Source organism: Gallinula chloropus (genome assembly GCF_964237585.1).
Source record: "Gallinula chloropus genome assembly, chromosome: 2".
NCBI lineage: Eukaryota > Metazoa > Chordata > Aves > Gruiformes > Rallidae > Gallinula > Gallinula chloropus.
The window spans coordinates 64,618,337-64,639,039 of NC_140086.1; the positions used below are offsets into that span (position 1 = coordinate 64,618,337).

General features: G+C 40.4%; 1 protein-coding gene across 2 annotated transcripts in view; it reads left to right on the forward strand.

Annotated features, from left to right (window-relative positions):
* The window catches only part of CARMIL1 (capping protein regulator and myosin 1 linker 1), a 197,679-nt gene that overhangs the window by 126,694 nt on the left and 50,282 nt on the right, over positions 1 to 20,703 (forward strand). For both annotated transcript variants that reach the window (XM_084280476.1, XM_084280477.1), the window contains exons 18-26: positions 387 to 468; positions 1,774 to 1,873; positions 1,961 to 2,015; positions 7,409 to 7,581; positions 10,008 to 10,076; positions 14,524 to 14,617; positions 17,286 to 17,384; positions 19,782 to 19,910; positions 20,162 to 20,293. In XM_084280476.1, the coding sequence (XP_084136602.1) occupies positions 387 to 468; positions 1,774 to 1,873; positions 1,961 to 2,015; positions 7,409 to 7,581; positions 10,008 to 10,076; positions 14,524 to 14,617; positions 17,286 to 17,384; positions 19,782 to 19,910; positions 20,162 to 20,293 (933 nt within the window). The remainder of the gene's footprint in view (positions 1 to 386; positions 469 to 1,773; positions 1,874 to 1,960; positions 2,016 to 7,408; positions 7,582 to 10,007; positions 10,077 to 14,523; positions 14,618 to 17,285; positions 17,385 to 19,781; positions 19,911 to 20,161; positions 20,294 to 20,703) is intronic.

Sequence of the window (20,703 nt, forward strand, 5' to 3'; positions counted from 1 at the left end):
TGGGCTAAGTAAGGGGGGGTTCTTTCTGACTGGAGGGGGGAAATGTCCTGGCCCTTTCATGTAGAACCCCCCCCTGCAGTAACTGTCTGGCACAAGTGCTAAAGGATTCCTTGTGCTTATACCATTTAATTTTTTTCCTGATTTAACTGCTGAGCAGTTGCTTCAAGGGAAAGAGACCCTTTTCTCATTTATATGCAACCAGTGAGAAGGAAGGATGAGAACAGTAGAATTGTGTGCATAGGCTTGTTGATGCCTGTAACTTCTTTTGTTGCCCTTGTTTTTTGTGCTAGTAGTGCCTTCTGTAATCATAAAGCTTCTACCACTGTTTTCTGTGCGACCTTAAAACCGTAACTAGTTTGCAAAAATGGATGATGTTTTGTCTCTAGTTAAGATCTGGAGGTGCCCAAGTCTTGGAAGGATGCATAGCAGAAATACACAATATCACCAGCCTAGATATCTCAGACAATGGTAAGTACACAGAACAAGGACAGAGGGTCGTGCAAGTGGAGAATCTGAGAAACACTTTTTCTTTCAGCTCACAGTGTGATCGTGGATGGTTGCTTTTGCTGTACGACTATTGGCTGTACTGGTTATGGAAATGTCTCAGACCAAGAACTCCTACTGCTATAAAGTGTGTAAGAAATGTTAATAGGGTAACTGTGCCCTCAGAAGTTTATGTAATTTGAGATCAGTGTAAATTGGTAACAACTGACATCCTACTAGATTTGGAGGAATGTCAGTTTGAGTACAAGAGGATGAGAAATTAAAATGTAGTGAAAGAAGAAAGGGAAAGACAAGGTACAGAATGAAGCTGAGGTGGTGACACCAGAGAACCAAGAGAGGGAAATTCGGAGTAATGGATCAAGCAGCTTCAGGTCAGAGAAGACCTGTTTGAGCCTTTGGAAAAGTCTGTGACTATTGCTGCTTTGTAGGCTCTGTGCTTCCTAGTTGGGAATACAGCTGGCTTCTGATCTTGCAAACTGAAGTGTAGATGTAAAGAATTCAGCTGCTGCCTTTGCCCCTCTGACAGCCAAATGTGGAAGTATTTCAGGAAGAGATTCCCAGTAGTTGAATATCTGAGAAAGGTGGGATGGATTGGCAAGTGGAAAGCTTTGGGAGTTACTGACTCAGCCCAATTATGTATATAGGTTGGTTGTTATAAGTAAATAAAGATATTTGACATCTAAATCATCCTGTGGATATGGATCCTAAGTAATTGTAATCAAACTAGTGGACTCTTCAAATGCACCACTAGTTTGGTAATACAATACTACAGCAAGTTGTTTTGCTTACTCAGGAGTAGAATAAAATTTGGTTTATTTTTCAGGTAATTTTATTCATAGCCTGTTACGTTTGCTTTCTTGCATTTGAAGATTTTGTTACCTTTGTTGGTCCACAAGCTCTACTAAGACTGAAGAACAATTAGTATCATCTCAAAATTCCCAAAGGAACTTTAAGCTCTTCCTGACAATGGGAGGAACTACCCTTGGGTGGTTGGACTGCAGATAAGGGACTGTGTTTCTCTTCTGTGTTTGAGAGGTGCTGTCAATGCTGATTAGGATGGAGATTTAAAGGGCATGTTTTGGAGAAAACATATTCTCATAGAAAAAGAGGCCAAATAAAATTAAAATAGAATGGAATTTTTTTCTAGAGCTCTTGGAAATTAGTACATCAGTCTGGTTATTTCAAAGAATATAACATTAATAATTGGACCCTGTCTGGGTCTTTTGTGAAAACATGTTTTAATTCTTAATCTAATCTGATTCTTTACAGGCCTAGAATCTGACCTCTCAACCCTTGTAGTCTGGCTTAGTAAAAACCGATCGATAAGACACTTGGCATTAGGCAAAAACTTTAACAACATGAAATCCAAGTAAGGCTTTTCTTTCTTTTAAATAACAAGAGAATGGATGAGGAGAAGCTGCTGATTTCATCGTCTTCCTAACTTTTCTTCCCTCAGAAATCTCACTCCAGTACTTGATAATTTAGTTCAGATGATTCAAGATGAGGATTCAGTGAGTATCTTTCTGCCTACTATTACTGTGTGTATTTGTACGCTCACAGACTTTTTCTGATGATTTTCTTCACTGTGTTGATTTGCTGCATAAGATTTGATCATGATCCTGCACAGACACATCCAACATTTTATTTTTGGTGGGGTTTTTTTCAAATATCAGTTTGGATTACATTTCTTAGGATAGTCTTAAGATCTGAGCTTGTTGAAAAATATTCATTCTAAATAGTTGGATATGCTTAACCTAGTTGCTTTAGGTCTAAATTATATAGCCCTGTGGGCACAAGATTTCAAGCCTTTTCTGACCAGATAGGAGATTACAACGTTAGTGTTCTCTGGGTGGTGATACTCCTTCAAGAACAGAACTTTCATTTTTCTTTTTTTTAATTAATAGAATGCACTATAGCTGTTCTTGTGTGTTAGCTTTTTTGTTCCTTGAGAAAATGTAAAGTCCCTGCAATGACTTTCCAGAACTCCCTTCTGCTTCAAAAGGTGCCAAACCCCCCTGTTTGCTGTGCTGTTCTTTACTCCTAGTACATCAATCACAGGAGCAATATCAGAAAACCCTTTCAAGAGTGGCTTGCTAAGAGCCTTGCCCACTTTCTTCATTCCCCCACCCCGATTCTCAAAGACTTTGGTTGGTTGGGTTTGTGTTCTTGTCTTACTTGGCAACCTAGTTTTGGCTAGAAGGGAATCTTAAGATGCTCTGTTGCTCTCAGGCTTGTCAGTCTTTAGTCATCTATTCTTAGTCCTTCTTTTCTCCTTCGTTCCCTGTGCAAGTAACAAGCAAGCTCTGCTTTCCTCATTCTCCAGAAATAGCTGACTGTGGAATTCAGTTGTCTAAACACCTGCTATTCCTATTGTCTTTTTTGTCTCACCTCCAAGTTCATGGTCTCCACACTAACTGCTTTCTTGTTTTCTCCTCCCGTCTGTCTGCAGTTTGGGGAAGTGGTTTTTACCAGGGCTTCCAGTGTCTCCTTCCATTCAAGGTCATTAGACCTGTATTCTGTGTTCATCTTTTCTTGCTGCTCAGTTGTTTTTGAAGTGATTTGTTTAAACTAGTCCTGTCTTTTCTCTGTGCCTCCTTAATTGGGATCAGTGGTACTGTTTTATCTTGATTCTTTGCATACCTCTCCACCATATTCATTAAAACATGGGATGTCAGTGTGACATAGTGAAGAGCTGCACACAGATACCGGGGCTGATTCTGACTGAGGTAGCACCTGTGATGAAAGCAGTGAGTCCTTGCTTGCCAGGGTTGATGGAGCATCGTGCTAAGTAGTGTATTGGTAGATCTCTGTATCTCTACTTGTACCAAACTAGCATTTTTCACTCTGTGGTGCATGACCACCTCCTCCTACTCTGTCTCTAAAGGGAATGCTGCTGCGGGGCTGTCTTGCCTTTCTCTCCTTTTCCTGTTGATACCGTACTGGGAGGTCCTGTCTCATTTCATCAGATAGCACCTGCTTCTCCTCTTTGGACATTTGTCTCTGTCCTGCCCTGTATCTCATGCTTAATGTTTCACAGCTATACTGAAGACTGTTGTGTCAAGCCAAATTAATCACAAGCAAATGTAATTTAGTATGTTTGGGGTTTTTTTTCCTCAATTTCCTTCATCCTTTGCTCTGTTGCTGGTAAACAATTTTTCCCACTCAGGCCATACCCTAAAACCTCTTCAACAGACTCTATTCTTCCTTCCAGTATCTAAAGCATCTTCTCAAACATGATGCTGTTTGGATTTTTTTTTTCTGTTTATATGACTGTCCTGTTTACGTTATCTGTTTGCAAGGATAAAAATTACAACTTTCACCTTACTGTCTCTATCAAGTGTTACAACCTTCTGTTTATATTTCCTGGCTTCTGTTCTTGAAGCTTCCAGGACAGAGATAAAGTAGCTGCTAAAATTTTGGGGGTGTGATTCTCACAGCTCTCACTCCCTTACATCATCAGCTTCAACAGCTTCTGCTCCTCCTCAGCCCGTGGGTGAAGGCAGCCACGGTTCCACTCCTGTGCCTCTTCCACGGTCCGTGATCAGATGCGCTCTTGCAATTCTTACTCATCCTGTCCTTCCTAAGCTCTACACAAGGGATCTGCAGTCTCTTCCTATTTTCAAACAGTGTTATAATGAAATAATCTGCCAAAAGGTTATTTTATTTAGATACTTAAAGCAACTGTCTCTCCTTCATGGCATGCCTTAACCTCTGGAATATAGCCTGTAATTCTGCCAGTTACCCTGTCTCTTCTCTCCCCATGTTCTTTTCTCTTGTTAATCCTCTTCAGTGAAGGAAACTTTTAATTTTTTTTTTTCTATTTCACCAGGTGTTAGAATCAATCTGAAGCACCTCCTAGCAGCTAAAGACTTGAGAACATAGACCCTATAGTACCATGGGGACAGCATGTATTGCAGATAGCTGCCTAGGATTGTCCTCACTCTGCCTTGATGCTTAGAAAATGATTTAAAGTTTCTAACTGGTTTGGTTTGATTTTGAATCTTAAACGGGGCGGTCCTCATTCTACCACTACTATGCATTTACTACCATGGGACATTGTGAAGTAGGGATGGAACTGGAGGGACCAAGGCATGATGATGACCAGAGCATCCTGCTTGATCACTGTTGCCCCCGGACTGGTACAGTTTAGGAACTGTGCATTGTCTGTGTGGAAAGCTGAAGGAAGAGGCTTTAATTTAAAATAGTTACCTGCCAAATTCTTCTTTGTGTATTTATGCACACTTTAAATAGATCTGTTGCTGTGTTTACATGAGTCACGAGTAAAAGGATTTAAGCAATCCATAGCTTAACTGTAAAAGTACAGCTAGATACAAAGGTAATTCTACACAATTTAAAAGTAATAGTAGTAACAGCAACATTTCCCAGGTGTTTAATATAGACAAGAATGTAATATTTAGATTTGTTTGTTTTCTCTTTTTAAGTAGATGCTGTACTTTGCAGGCTATAATAATGTGTTCTTGATATTATAGCAGGATGTATCTGAAGCTTTATGCTTACTGAGCTGTTTGTTTTCTTCTTGGAAAAGTACATGTTACGCTGCAGGCAGTGTGCCATTACTCAGAGTGGTTGTCAGGAGTGTAGTCAATTCTATGCATAGGTGCAGAGAATTACTACAGTGCTGAATACCATTTTGTTCTTAGTTCAGTCTTTGTTGCAGGATTGGCCTTTTGAGGGTTTTTACATTTTTGTTTGTAGGTGAATAAATTTAGCTTGATTTAATTCTTAAATGTTTTCCAGCAGGAGTATGACAAAATCAATTAATATTGTCATATAGTTTCTAATTCTGTTTAAGAATTACTCTTTCCTCATAAGACAGTGTTAAGATGTGTTCAGTGTGTTGGCAAAGTACCTGCTTTCTGCAGCAGGGCCACTGAAGTGCTTGTCAGGCTTCTGTGTTCTCAAAATCCAGCTAAAACTATGAAGTTGTTACAAGAAGCAAAAGTTTGCAGGCCATGTAGACCATTGCCACAATTTGAGGGGTATTTGGTTTTGGTGGGGTTTTTTTGACTTGTTAGTTGTGGGGTTTTTGGGGTGGGGTTTTTTAATGTAATGGTCAGGTCATTTAGCGAGTACTTAGCAGCACTGTATTTAATCACACAGTGTTGCATTCTGATTCTGATGGCATTTCACAGTCAGAGCACCAAGTGAGTCCAGCAGTGACTCCTTGCTCTTTGAGTAAATGATAAGGGCAGCTGTGCAAGACAACTAGCAGTCCATCCACTTCAAAGACTGCCAACACAGCAGGTGCTTTGCTGTGCTATAGGTAATGTTTTGTATGTGACAGTCATGATGTATAGGTGCCAGTCCTTGCAGAAGACAGTGCAGAAGCCTTTTCAAACCGTATGCTGTTTCATCAGGGTTTTGGAATGCAAGAGGTGAGAAATCCTTTCCTTGGGAGGGTATTTGAGATTTAGAGAAATTGGTATGCAGGAGTAACCTCCAGCAAAGTTATTCAAATGCCTCATTCTAAAGTGACACATGAGAAGAACAAGAAACTTCCCTTTCACAAGCTTACTGGCGATTGCATGGTGTTGCTTTTCAGTGACACTGTCACACGAGGTCTTCTCAAACTTGTGCCAAGAGCTCTAAGTGCCATTCTAATATGATGTTAATATTCTTTAGGGTACACAATGTAATGAAACAGGGAAACATAAACAGATTAAGGACATTAGCATAGTAATTTAATAACTTCCATTTAAAATAAAACCAGCATGTGGCTTGTGTTACTGTTCAACTTTTTAATTATAAACCTGCTGTGCCTCCAAATTTTTATGTATTTCCTCATTTATAAGTGCATTTCTTATTGTTGCAAGCTTTTTGGTTATCACTGTAACCCAGTGGTGTCTGGAGGCCAGAGTCCCATTGTATAGCAGGTGCCATGCAAGCATCTTGGACCCTGGAAGGTGTGCACAGTTCACTTGGTTTATTTCAATTAATCTAAGCTCTAGGCATCTAAAGTGGGTGCCATGGTTCATCCTTACAAACTGTTGTTTTTCCCATGCTGACAATTTTGAGATTTTATGCTCCTAAAATGCATCCTCCATTACATGCTGAAGTGGGTGTATAATGATTATACCCTTCTCTTCATGAACTCACACTTGAGCAAGGGAAAAGTTGCAATCTTAGCAGCTGTAATACCTCTGCAAGGCATGGTGTATGTAGTTCTTGAGCTCCTGCCATTGAGTGCCGGGACATTGAGAATAGCGGGAATACAAGTATTTTTAAAAGAAAGGGTCTTTTTTAATGCTTAGAGTGTGACTTGCAGGAGCCCACTGAAGTAGTTTCATCTTACCATAGTATATATAAAAAAAGTTGCATGTCACAACACCACTGTGAATAATACACATTTACTTACTCATCCAATAGAATTTCTTCTTACTGTTTCTAATTTCAAACCTGCTACAGTTTTCTGTCTCTTTCCTCCCAGTTGTCCATGACTTTAGTTGAAGGAACGTACACAAAATCACTCCTAAAGCTGTAGTAACAAAAGTGAAACAGTTCAAAGGATTTATTTTGGTTTTAACAATGACTCAGATCCTAATTTTCACTTGATTAAAGCTCTCAGCCTGAAGGAGAGAAGCGCTAGATATTGTTGTGTCTCACTGACAGGAAAGTGTGCTGATTAAGCAAAATACTTGGGAGACCAGAGGTGGTCTATCGAAGCTGGTTATCTCGCCTCTTTTCACGTTCCGGCTGTATTCTGTGCCTGTGCTGTACGATGTTGACTCCTAGTTTATGATGTCTTGTAGGATCTGTAGCAGAGACAGAAATAACTCTTTGATGCTTACTGCTGTCTCCAAGAGTTGGGGGAACTTGTAATTCTGTGTTTGAGGAACAAGTGCATTATCAGTTGCTGTTACCAGCGCCTTTCTGTGCTCCACAGCCGCTGCAGTCATTGTCCCTCGCAGATTCCAAGCTGAAGACTGAGGTCACCATCATTATTAATGCCTTGGGAAGCAATACTTCTCTTACAAAAGTGGATATTAGTGGAAATGCCATGGGTGACATGGGAGCAAAGATGCTGGCAAAAGCCCTACAGATAAACACCAAACTCAGGTAAGAGAAATGTATTTGCAGTAAAAGATAGAATGGCTTAATAATACTGAACTTGTTGGCGTATTCTCAAGCTGTTTCTCTTCAGAACCCTTCTAGGTACAGCCACTTTATAGTGTTTCCATTTGAAAGATTCTCATCCTTTTTTCTTAAAAAACAAACACCCCACCACCCTTCCAAAAAAAACCCCAACAAAATCCACAAAAAACTCCAAACCACCAAACAAAAACCCCACCCCTAAAACGCCAACGAACAGGAGAAGCAAATTATCTCTTCAAAAACATTTCCACAACTGGAGCTCAAGAAAATCAGTGTCTGAATTTAAATAGAAAGACTTTGTTGGAACATAGAAAGAAACCTCCCACCCAAAAAACCAACCCAAACCCAACCCAAAGCACACCCCAAATGTAACAACAAAACGAAACTTGTTATAGAGCTCTGGATGTCATCTGCCCTTCTCAAAGCATGGCCAACTTTAAAGCTATTACAAGGTAACTCAGCACCTTGTCTAGGGAGATTTTGAAGATCTACAAGTACAGAGATTCCACAGTATCTCTGGGAACCCTATTGTAGTGCTTAGCCACTCCGCTGTTCTGTTCTTTTTTTCTTTTCTACTGGAGGCCTTCCCAGTGGAGAAAGACTTCTGATACTTGGATGGGAACCCAAAGTAAATTATTCTTTGGTTTTGGAGTATCAGTTTGTAGGAAAATTAAGAGCATGTGGAATTCAGCATGGGTAGCAGCATAGACTGCTCCTCTCCCTCTCCCCTGCCTATAACGCTGATGGACTTTGGCATCTCTTCTCTGCAGCTTCATCTGCCTGACAACCTCACTGCTTTTTAGCACATGTCTGGCACTGATGGCTTGAGATTATCACTTCTTTCTATCCAGCGTGTGATTATCAAACAGTAAAAGTTTCAGTCAGCGTGAGCCTGGATGGGGACCTCTACATATGTCACCATCCTCGCTCCTCTTGTCAGACTGTGCAGATGAGCCTTCCACAGTGTAGTGTCTGTGTGAAGAGACTACTTTGTGCTTGGTCACCAAGCATTTGTTCCCCACAACAAGAGGACAAGAAATTCCCCATAACAGCCCTGGCAACTTTGTTCAGAAGCAGAGATCCTGGTCTTTATTTTGCAGTGCCTGAACTGAATATTGAAGAAGTCAAGAAAACACTGGAGAGGTGGCTTAAGTTTATTGAGTATATTAGTCTGAAATGACCAGGGTACCTGAAGAAATAAAGCCTTGGTGGCTTTCAGGATGGTAGAACTGTTTCACAGGACACTGAACGTCACAGTTGGCATGTCACGACAGACTGTGGTGTGATTACAAGCTGAATAACGCAATAGTAACTGGCTTTGCTTAAAATGTTACAGAATCCCTTCCTGGAATAAGTACAAACACACTTTCCAATGACAAAGATATCCAAGATTTGACCCTAAGCATATCTGATCTTTGCAGAGCGGGTGTAGAATTTCTCTCCCTCTTCCTTACCTCTGTCTTCACATCTAAAGAACAAAGGGATAATTCTGGAGCAGCAGAAGGGTGTCAATTGTTGTAAAACCCTGCCATCTACCTTTTTTCTTTTCTGGTGTTTAAAAAAAGAAAAAAAATCTTTGGGTTTCGGCCTTTTATTTATTTTTTTTTTTAAGAACAGCTACAACTAATGCTCTTGCACAAGGAAGATTTATCTGCTTGACTGCCGCTTCTGACTACTAATGAGATCTTTGAACATGTGTTCACAAATTGCCAGGCAGTCTGCTTGAGTGGTCTGAATTGGGGGAGGAGAGGGAAGGCTTGTTGTGTATTCAGCAGAGGTGCAGGTTATGCACCTAACCTAATGACATGTACTGGCAGCTAGTTATGTTGCATGTGGAGTCATAGGAACTGTGTGATGAGCTAGTACAGGGTTGAATATACAATAGCCAGAAAATTTGGACCACCAATCAGCATTAATTTTTTAATACCTTTTTCTATGTAGCCATATGGCCTATGTAGAAGGGAGATAAATCACTTACTGCAATTTTCTTGGTTTTCAGTGCAGGCTTGCAAAACAGATATTTGAACTTTATTTTTAATGCTATTCCTAGAAAAAGCTGGAAATCCTTCTATTAACTCCAAATCTTTCCATTAAGTGTATTTTAGAAAATTTATGGTTTTATGTCAATGATGGAAAATATAGTACAAAGTCCCCCTTCAAAGAAAGGGGAACTGAATTTTGTAGTATCTTTATCCCTAACTTCTGTCATTTCAAGGTTTTAGAATATAACTAACAACAGGGTTTTTTTTTTAAAATATTGCTTTCCACTTTACAGTTTTGAAGCTACAGTGCTGTGTTATTTCAATATGCTGTTTCAATACAGATTCATTCAGGGGTTCTTGTTTAACTTCTTTTTTCCCTGCCCTTCTGCTTCCCCTCATTTTTTTCAGAACTGTAATATGGGACAAGAATAACATCACTGCACAGGGCTTCCAAGACATAGCTGTGGCACTGGAAAAGTAAGTTCTCAAGCAACTGAATGACTGATGAAGAGGCCGAAGGCTTAGATCCAGAATGATCTGAGCAGCTGCAGTTCTCACCGCAGTCAGTATGATTTGAAGACATTGAGCAGTCTCAATTTTGAGCACTGGGGTGCTTAATCTAAAGGAAAATGTATGACTTCACATCCTTCAAAAGGATGGGAAAAGGCTCGGTGGCTATTTCATCCATCCTCTGCTATCAGTATTAAGGCCATTGAGTTCTGCTGTTAGCATTAAAATTCTGAATTTGAGAATATTTTCCCTTTTCTTCATTCTCTAGTATTGATAACATGCAGAAATTCTATTCTAGTCAGTGAATGAACCTGTATATAATAACAGAGAATTACTAAAGCATCCCTTTGTGGTCTGACTTTTTTTTTTCTTTCCCCTAGCAAGTTGAAACTAATAGGGATGATCTCAGGAACTGCAGTTGTTCATTGTAATTGCTGTGCTCCTGGTGATGATGCTTCCCTGAGCATACTCACAGTTGTAGCTGTTACCAGTGAGAGATGCTAAGTGACTCATCTCTCTCCATCGCCTTCACATTTCTTTATATGTCGTTATTACTTCTCTTATGGGAGGGAAAAATTACAGATTTAAATTAAGCAGTAGTTGCAGTTGTTTCACATCCTTAAATCTCCTGGAGAGGAATAAAGGATCTCTTTAGAAGGGCAAGGTAACGTACAGTTGTTAAGTTCCTAGATACAATACCTTGCAAAACTACTTATGGGAGCAGCTTAACTCTTGGAGGGGTCATGAGGCTAGAGCTTATAAAGTTACTGGTTATATGAAACTTGTAGTTTATACGCTTAATTTCATAATGAATTCAGTTGCAGTGATGGGGGAAATTATATAAATGATGTATAATTAAGCAAATCATCTTAGAGTGATTCCATTGATAGTAGTGAATAATAATTTGCAAAGGCTATTTGTCAGCTTACAGACACCTCTCTCTTAGAGAGCAGTACCACATACACATTTCTGACAAAGTCTGGTAGAAAAGAAAATGTGCTTATTTTCTGTTAGCATCAACTGTACTTTTCTGTTCTGAAGTACTTGGATGAGTAGATAGAAAGGAGGGGGAAATCCTTAGGCAAAAGTAGATTATCTGAGAATAAAAAGTGCTGCAGCTGGTTGCGTGACATTGCATTTTGTTGAGGTGACACCTCGCTTATTTAGCTTGGAAGCTGAGGTCACTTTATGTCTCCTAACATTCTAGAATTGTTAAAACCATTGATAATATCACAAACTAAGCCCCAAGCAACAATGGTTTTAAATTGCACGAGAGGGTCTGTCAATACTGGCTGAAAACAATTAGCCTTTAAACAATCCATCTCTCAAAGACATATTGAGAACATTCTTCACCATATGTTTCCTAGAAATACATGAAATCAGCAATATTCTATGGAAGTATTGTTGCTGGAAACAGAACATAATATAGTGAAGATGCTTGGGGGTACATGTGTGTGGTGGTCTGATCTTGTTCTTAAGAAAAATAGTCATATACTAAACCACAGAAAAAGAAGGAAGTTAGGTTTTCATAGTGTGATGAGGAGGCTGAAGAAAATTGGGAGGAATTGTAAGAGATTTTATAATAGGCTAAAGTCATCTGAAGGACTGTTTTTTTCCACTCCTCCTGGCTTTTCTTTATTTCTTTAAAGTTGTGTGAAAATGCTGTCCCTGTAAGGGAATTCCAGGTGCATAGCTGTTGGGAGAGCTACCCCAAAGGTGTCCCAGCCAGCTGATGTGAGGTGCTGAGAGGATCTTCTGTAGAGTCCAGCACACACATCTGTTCAGGAGAGCATTTGAGAACAGCGGGCGTCCTGTTCAGCCTGGCCATGAAACAGGCGTTTGTATCTCTCTAATCATGCTGTAAAAGTGAGCATGTGCATGTGTGCTTTGCAGCCTGGAGCCTGCTCTGTCCAAGAACTGTACAGTCTTGCCCCCTTATTCATTTCAAAAAGATATGTATGGCCTGGTTGAGGAAATAGCTCTGGTTCTAAAATCTGGGAAATGCTGGAATTTGTTAGAGAGCAAGGAATCCTTCCCTTAGCAGTGACGTGACATTCACCTACCCAAGCCTGCAGAACAGATAATCTTATTCCCATTTTTAAAGAAAGACAGACAGTAAAATCCTCGCTCTGCAGCACTGTCTGTGTCATGAGTGGAGTAGAGGTTACTACAAGAGAAGTAATGTGTTATGAGATGTAGGACTGTTGACACGGCTTCTCTATCTAGAGGAGAAGACAGGGCTTTTGCAGCATCCTTTCCGGTCTCTGAGTGGCTCTCTAAATCTAACATCCTTTTAAGATGGGTATTTTGTTGGGAGTATTAATGTGTTATGAAATTACATGGAATTATTGAGCTGGTAGGGAAGTGCTCTGTATTACAAGAGACAAGTAGACGAATGGAGGGTTAATAAAAAGAAGAATGGAGGAATATTTTAGACTTCAAAGGAGACAGAGAAAAATGAAGTGCTCTGAGGATCAAATGTTGCTCTGAGGATCAAAGTTGAAAAGTGACCTTTAAATTCCTGATTTTTTTGCACCTAAGACCTGGTTAATTCTTAGATGGAAATGAAGTATGAAAATGAGCGTTCTAATCCAGTGCTGCCTGTCTGCAAAGAAACCGAGTTACAGAGCCTTCCTTAGGGTAGTGGTCTTTTAAAGTTCTGCCTCTGGGACTGCGTCCCCAAGACACCTCATTGCCTTTCACTACCCCACCCCACGTGATCTGTGTGTGCAAGGGAGGGTCCACTAAGCCTTTGACTAAATTGAATTTAGTATATAATTAATTACTAGCGTGAGAGCTGGCAATTAGAGATTTCAATGGATGTGATGTGTTAAATGTCAAACAGCTGCAGAGATCCTTGGAAATCTACCTTTGTTTCTTTTAACTGAATAAATACCCCACTTGCCAGGTAGTAGTCAGGCAATCAGCAAGTTCTGTAATTATTATCTCTCTTGGAGCTCGCTCTCTCTGACATTTAAGAATTGTCCCCATGCTGGGGGGCAGCCAATTATTTTCTGTTTAGTATTAAATGAGGACACGTAACAGGGTCTATATAGTAGGTGCAGTACTTCTATACAGGATAAGACAAGTAGAAAGAAATTTTGACTTCCCAGCTTTGATGCAGCAGGCTGTTGGACACTGTGGAAGGACAGGGAGCTTCCTGATTCTACGTGAGTAACTGCCACTGGTAGCTATACACTGGCATGTCTACATTGGGAAAGAAATGTAGAACTCTTCCATTATCATTTAAGGTAAAATGTTGGGTAGTTTTAATGAGGAATCAGTGTGTTTAGCAGTTTGAAAGACTGCTGTACTTCTGGGAGTGGTGTTTGATGTGGCTGAGCAAATGGTAGGATAGGAAATGAAAGAATCTTGGAGTTTCACAGCAGTTAAGGAGGCTGCTGTTGGACATAGTGCATTTAGTGAGGGATGGGCCCATCAAAGTCAGCAGAGTTGACTCAGTTGAAATTGTCGACTTTAAAATGCTCAAAAATAGAGGGTTCCAAACATATTTAGGAATCTCTGGATGGAACATGAACAGACGGTTAGTGGGACGTTTGCAGGCAGAGATGTTTGCAGCAAATAAGGCTAATTGAAAATAGGCAGAAGAATTTCCCTTCCAGGTTTTAAGAATTTCCAACTCTTTTTGGTTTTGTGTATTCAAATCTGAAGGTGTGTGGACATACCGCTGTGTGTAGTATTTTAGGTTTAACCATGTCCTGTGTGTTCTCAGAGCTTAAAAACAATTTTAGACTGAAAATCAGAACCCTGTCCCAATTCTCATATCACAACAGATGGGCAACGCTGCAGAAATATTTTGCAAACAAATAAGTAAAATGCAGGGAGCAATTGTTTGCATAAAGCAATGTGGAGATGCTACACTCGTTTTGTCAGCTTTTATTAAAAATTCAGCAAGTGTCTTCAAATTGTTGTAAACACAAGAAGTTATTAAATAGTAAATTTTCAAAACCCAGTCTCTTCGTCGCTCTCTATCTGTTGCTGAATATTTCCATTTAGACTTAGATCTGATAAAACTGCCAGCAGGCACTGACACTCCCTCTTCCATTTTGATATTGGAAAAGTAATTCAACCCTGTAAGCAAAGGTACAGATGACAGCTAAGCCTTTGAGTGACAGCCACCGGGCACCTGCCACTTAGCTGCATTTTTTTGCTTTTCAAAATCTCCACCTCTGTCTAGTGGCAAAGAAGAATTAGCATCAAAAAGGATCATGCATTACTCCAGATAGTCCACTTACAAATGCAAAAAACACATTCTTAGTACCTTCTGTGGAAAAGCTAGATGCATCTCATTTCTCCCTTCTGGTATATTCTTCATAAAGAGATATGGTACTTAAGTTAACTTTTAGTATTAAAAGCAGACCAAAAAATAATCCTTTCTTTTACCTTTCTGTAGGAATTATACTTTGAGATTCATGCCTATACCGATGAATGATGCTTCCCAAGCGCTCAAAACAAATCCTGAGAAAACAGAAGAGGCACTGCAAAAGGTATTGCATATACCACTGCAAATGTAAAGAAATAAACCCACTAAAAATAAAGTAGTAATTTTTAGTGCCTGTGATTTCATGCTTGGCTGAGTAAGAATTCTAGGCTAGATTGACTGCTGCTTTGGTGTGGACGGATGTATATGTGGTAATCAAGTGCTGCAAGAGCATGTGAGGCTTTTTATTCCAAACAGTAGTGGGAGGGAGGGGTGATGGAACTCAGTGGTGTAGAATCAGAAAGTCAGAACTAAATCAGTGCTAGCTAGACCTTGTTCTGCTGTGTATGGAGGGGAGATTTCTGGGGTACATTAAAAGGAGCATGGCCAGCAGGTCAAAGAAGGTGATCCTTCCCCTCTACTCTGCCCTGGTCAGGCCCCACCTGGAGTATTGTGTCCAGTTCTGGGCTCCCTGGTATAAAAAAGACAGGGATCTCCTGCAGAGAGTCCAGAGGAGGGCTACAGAAATGATTAAGGTCCTGGAGCATCTCCCCTACGAGGAAAGGCTGAATCAACTGGGACTGTTCAGCCTTGAAAGGAGAAGACTAAGGGGGGGACCTTATTAATGTTTATAAATATCTGAAGTGTGGGACACAGGGGGAAATGGGCAGCCCCTTTTCAGTGGTCTGTGGGGACAGGACAAGGGGCAATGGCTGCAAGTTGGAGCACAGGAAGTTCCACACCAATATGCGGAAGAACTTTTACACAGCGAGGGTGACAGAGCCCTGGCACAGGCTGCCCAGGGGGGTGGTGGAGTCTCCTCTGGAGATAGTCAAGACCTGTCTGGATGCCTCCCTGCATAGCCTGTCCTAAGGAACCTGCTTTGGCAGGGGGTTGGACTTAATGATCTCTGGAGGTCCCTTCCAACCCCTATGATTCAAAACTGCCATAGTTAAAAGTTTTGCTAGGTATGTGCTTGAGTGTTTTTTCATGTGCAGAGAATTATTAGTATGCATATTTTGTTTGGGCATGAAAAGCACAGTCAGTGCTGTACAAGGCAAAGGATGCTCTTTAATTTGGGGAAGGGTAAAAACATTTATTGCCTGTGTTTTTTATTGTACATATAAAAATCACACACTCTGTTGCCCTAAATAAATAACTGCATCAACATGTTCTTTTGGATGAGGAGGTGCTGACATTATCTGTAGCTGGTCCATGTGCAGGAGCTATGAAACTCCTAGCTGAGTTTTAATGCAGTAGATTTTTGCCAGCTCCAAATGAGCCCCCTGCTCCATCAGAAATCACGCTGTTCACATCTCTTTAGTGAGTAGTTTCCCTTCAGCTATGGTAAGGTCATAAAGGTTCTCACAGATAACTGATTGAAAAGCAAATGTCTATGATCCTTATTAGTAAAGAAATTTTCAGTAAAGTGATTCTCACTGAAAAAGATGCTGGTAGTTAGCACCTTTTTCTCTGATGCATGAAAAAATTTAAAGCTGAATTTAAATCTCTGAATCATGGGGGATGGGCATATTTCTTACATCTGTTTAATGTAATTGTAGATGGGTTCGTATCTAGAATGATAGATGCATCTCTGAAAAAAATACTGTGAAGCTCCTGGGCATGGGGGTTTAAATTCTACCTGTTAATTGGCTACTATGTACGAAAAGCATTTTCTTTTATTAATTTCAAAGTTGCTGAAACTCTTTGGCCCTAAACTTGTTTCAACATGTGTGGTTCAGGATTTCTTTACACAACATGAGGGACTTTTCTCAAAAAAACCCAACCAACCAAAAAAAACTACACAAAAAACCCCCAGTCTTGGGAGCAATGCTGTGAACGCAGCCAATTCCATGCACGTAGGACAGAGCTGTCGTGCCCGCTGCAAGGACACCTGATCTGACCAGCTGATGTCTCAGGAGGGTCCATAAGCTTCAGCGCACCACAGCTTGAGTACTGGGAAAGTGCTCCTGGCCCCGCTCCAGCACCAGATGGACATAGTAGCCAACCTCCCAAGCTCTGGTATCTGTGCAACACACAGTGCAGGCAAACTGGATAAAACCTGCGTTACTGTGGGGCATGATCAGACTGGTCCAGTTTTTGCTACTGATGCAGGTTTAGAGGCAACCATTCCAGCTAGTCTCTGCCTCACAACTTGCTGACCACGCCACCCATCTCTTTCTCCTCTTTTCCTTTAATACCAGATCCATCATCTTTGATGAACCCTAAACAGTTTATTGGTGGGGTTTTTTGATTTGACTGAGTTTGATAGAACCAGGTTAGCAGATTGCTCTATGTGCTATTAAACTGCCCGATAGTAGATGCTTCCTGCTGGTGACCAGTAGGAATCGTGTATGTACTGCTTAGCCTTAAGTAACTTTTGAATTGAGGCTCTTGTATCAGTTAGGCACTTCTAGATATCTCATCATCTCTCCGGACCATACTGCTGTTTAATTCTGTGGTTTTTGCAGTACACCAAGGGATTAATCAAATATATTGTGTCACCATGATCTCTATACAAAACTAGCACAATGTTTAATGATGTTTCACTACTCAGCAAGTGAATGAGTATTGGCCAACGGGATTGGCCAGTTGAGACATGAAGAATAAAGTTAGCAGCTAACAAACTTATGCAGTGTTTCCTGTCAGTGCCCATTTCTGATACAGCAGCAAAATGGAAAGCAAGTGGCAACATGGACAGTCACATCAATTTCTTAATGTGATTTGTTTTTTAGATAGAGAACTACTTGCTTCGTAATCACGAGACGAGGAAGTACCTGCAGGAGCAAGCGTACCGGCTGCAGCAAGGCATTGTGACTAGCACCACTCAGCAGGTGAGAACTCGTTCCTTACCAGTACTTCTCAGTGTCTAAAACCTGCATGGGGACTGAGTTTCTCTCATTCTGTCAGAGTAGCTTAAAGTGAAGCAGGATACTCCTTGTGGGAGGTCTTCTATATAGAGAAACACCACATCAATTTCTGAATCATCTGCTGTTGGAAGCAAGAACAGTTTCGTTCATCTATGCTCAGGAGACTGACTTTCCAGCAGGCTCTACCAGTGTGACAGCATCATTGTCAGGCTATGCCACTTGTGGTGTCTTGAGTCAGTTCTAGGCTCTCTGCCTAGCTCTCAGCAACCGTGTAAACATGCCCTTAGGTACCACCAAAGCAAACAGCCCCAGAGAGTAAGTCATCATCTACCTTACACCTTCAGGGCTGCGGGTACTGAAAGAAAGTTTACTTAGAGGGAGGGAGCAAAGGAAGGCGGAAATATTCCGTGCTGTTTATAGTCTGGACAGCTGTGAAAAGGCTGCCTGTCTAACACAAACCAATATATTGCTTGAAGTTGGGAAGCTTTTCTATTTTGTCAACCATTACCAGGTTTCCTAAATGCCACATGTGGTTCTGTTTGTTTTTTCCTCTTCTTGCTTTTAGTTGTGGTTGGGGTTTTTTTCTTTTGTTCCCCCTTTCTCTTGAGAGGACCATGAGCATTTTCTGTGGTAGCTCCCCATTATCTCTGGTCCAGTGTATTTTTTGCCAGTACCCCTCAGGGCTGTTTCCAGCTACAGTTACATCACTGAAGCGAGGTGGTGGAGGAAGAATAAAACTTGTCAGAGTCTTTGTTTTAAATTTGCTTCCATGTTTGTTTGCACCAGTTGTGTTCCCATGCAAACAGGAGGCTGCAGCAAACAAGCGTTTTGCTCTTCATCTGAGTCAATGAAATTTCTCTGTTCTCTGCATAATGTTTGTGAATCTTAATTCCAAGTGGCCTTTTTCCACCCATATTATTAAAATGTAATGGGACAGAGTTTTATTACCAGAACATGAAATTATACTCTAACCTTTCAACAGAAAAAGTGGTACCATGAGATGTACTGGTGCTAAAAACTGCAAGAGCACTTTATTTTATTTTAGTAATTTATCTGTTCCAATGACACTTCTTTTTTCCCCATGTTGTTAATCTCCATATGAATTAAGTTTAGATCTTTTTGTGGGTTTAGTTGCGCTTTTCTCCAGCACTGACGCACGCTCCCCCTCCCCCCCAGGTTTCAGTATATGTAATTGATTGTTATTCTGGAAGTAAAATTACTTGTTTCTATATTAAATTGTGCACAAGAATGATGGATTTTTTAAAAACAGCTTTAAAAGAGAGCTGGAAAAGATTCTCTAGTTAGTATAGTGGAATTGCATTATTATTCCCAGAGTGTATTTTTTTTTAGTCCAGATGTCCCAATGAGACTTTCTACTGTCTAATAATTAATTAGCTTTTTGTTCTTATACAAAAAAACCACCCAAAACCCTTTGAAGAGCAAGAGTCATGTGGAGCAGAAAAGGAGCATGCTGTGAAATTATTTCAGTTCTTATTGCTAATGATACAAGATGCCAGAACTCTAGACTTTATATGATGATGACACGTGCACTCAGATGTTGCTTCAAAATGTCAAATAGCCAGTTCTAGTGAATGCTGTGTGGGCTGATAGACTTGTAGCTGTTGTATCTTCCTGCTCTGAATATCTTAATCAAAATTGTCTGGGTTTTTTTTGTATGTCAGGCATTCTTACTGGTTTGTCTTGTAAGGATACAAATGTACCACCTGCCCTGTTATTTGCAGCATGTGGATGAAATGTGTTGCAAGTACAGATTAAGTTCATTTTATCCCCTTGGGAAAAATTCTGATGGAAACTTCTACTTTAGTAGTTATAGTTCATTGCAGCTAAGGATATTTACAGTTTGAAAGAATACCCCAGAAATCTGCTCAATTGCATTTTGCTTAGACAGGAGACATCTCTGTTGGTGTGTGTTGAATGGATAGTGACAGAGCTTTCTTTTGCTGTCTGAATTTCTTAACAATTCAGGGCCCTTCGTAGCTAAGTGTTGGATGATTCGACAGCATTTTCAGTGTTAAACTTGCTCAAAAAACCCCCCAGAACAACACTTGAACTGTATGACTCGTTGGTTATTTGCAACTTGTTTTCCTGGGGGTAACTGGGAGAAACACTACAAAGCATTTATTTTTCTTTTAGTAGTAAAGTTGTATTTATTTTTGCAATGTTTAGGTGTGTCTCTGTGAGAGATAATGCTTTCCTTAGGTAGCACTGAGATACCTCCAAGCTCTGATCACGCATCTCCAGACGGTTACACTGTCACTACAAAAGCTACTGGACTGCATTCAGTTTCTGTTTGACCAACATGCTGATGTTTTACCTTTTCTCTTCCTTTTGTTCAAGTAGATGATTGACAGAATATGTGTGAAAGTGCAAGATCATCTCAACTCTTTAAGAAACTGTGGTGTGGATGCTGTACAGGAAGATGTCAAATCTGCAGAACAGCTTATGCGGGATGCGAAGAACTCCAAAACAGTAAGCCTCTCCCAGCATACTGGTACTACTGAGAGCAGCCCAGTGCGTGCTTGCAGCTTTTCCCTTTTGGGGGAGTTAAAATAACTCTGTGTCACAGGGGTGTTTTCTTTAGATGATCAACTCTGGATAGTATTTAAGTGACAATTCTAATTTATAAAGACTTTGATTTAGCAGAGAGGTTTTTCTCCACTTGGATTTGAAGACAGCTAGTGATGAGCCTACTTCCTGAAGATACTCTTTCTATCTTACAGCTGTTACCAAATCTGTATCATCTTGGTGGAGCTTCTTGGGCAGGAGCAAATGGTTCACTCTCCAATCCAATCCAAGAGACACTTGAATCCATGGCTGGAGAAGTCACAAGGGTTGTGGATGAGCAGCTTAAGGTCTGTGGATAGATGTGTTACCATCTCTCAAATGCAGAAATAGCTAAATATGATGTACCATGCTTTGGTTTATTTGTCAGTATATTTGTATGTAAGCTATCTTTTCAGTATTACTTCCTTATAACTTTGTGCCTTTATTCCAGATGCTTGCTTGATTGGAATGAAAAAAGTTGCTTTAGTGTTTGCGGTGAGCAGGAGTGTAGAGTGTTTAATGTCATCATCTGTTATCTTCTAGAAGGGGAGGACTTATCAATTGCTCCTTAGGCCCTTAATAAAGGCACCTCTCAAGCACCTTAAAAAGTCTCATGTCCTGGAGAAGAGCACTAGCTGGTTAAGGTATCCCACTGGAGTGAAAGCTGCTTATCTGTAGACTCTATTGCAGATTTTTTCCTCCCCGATGACCACTTTTG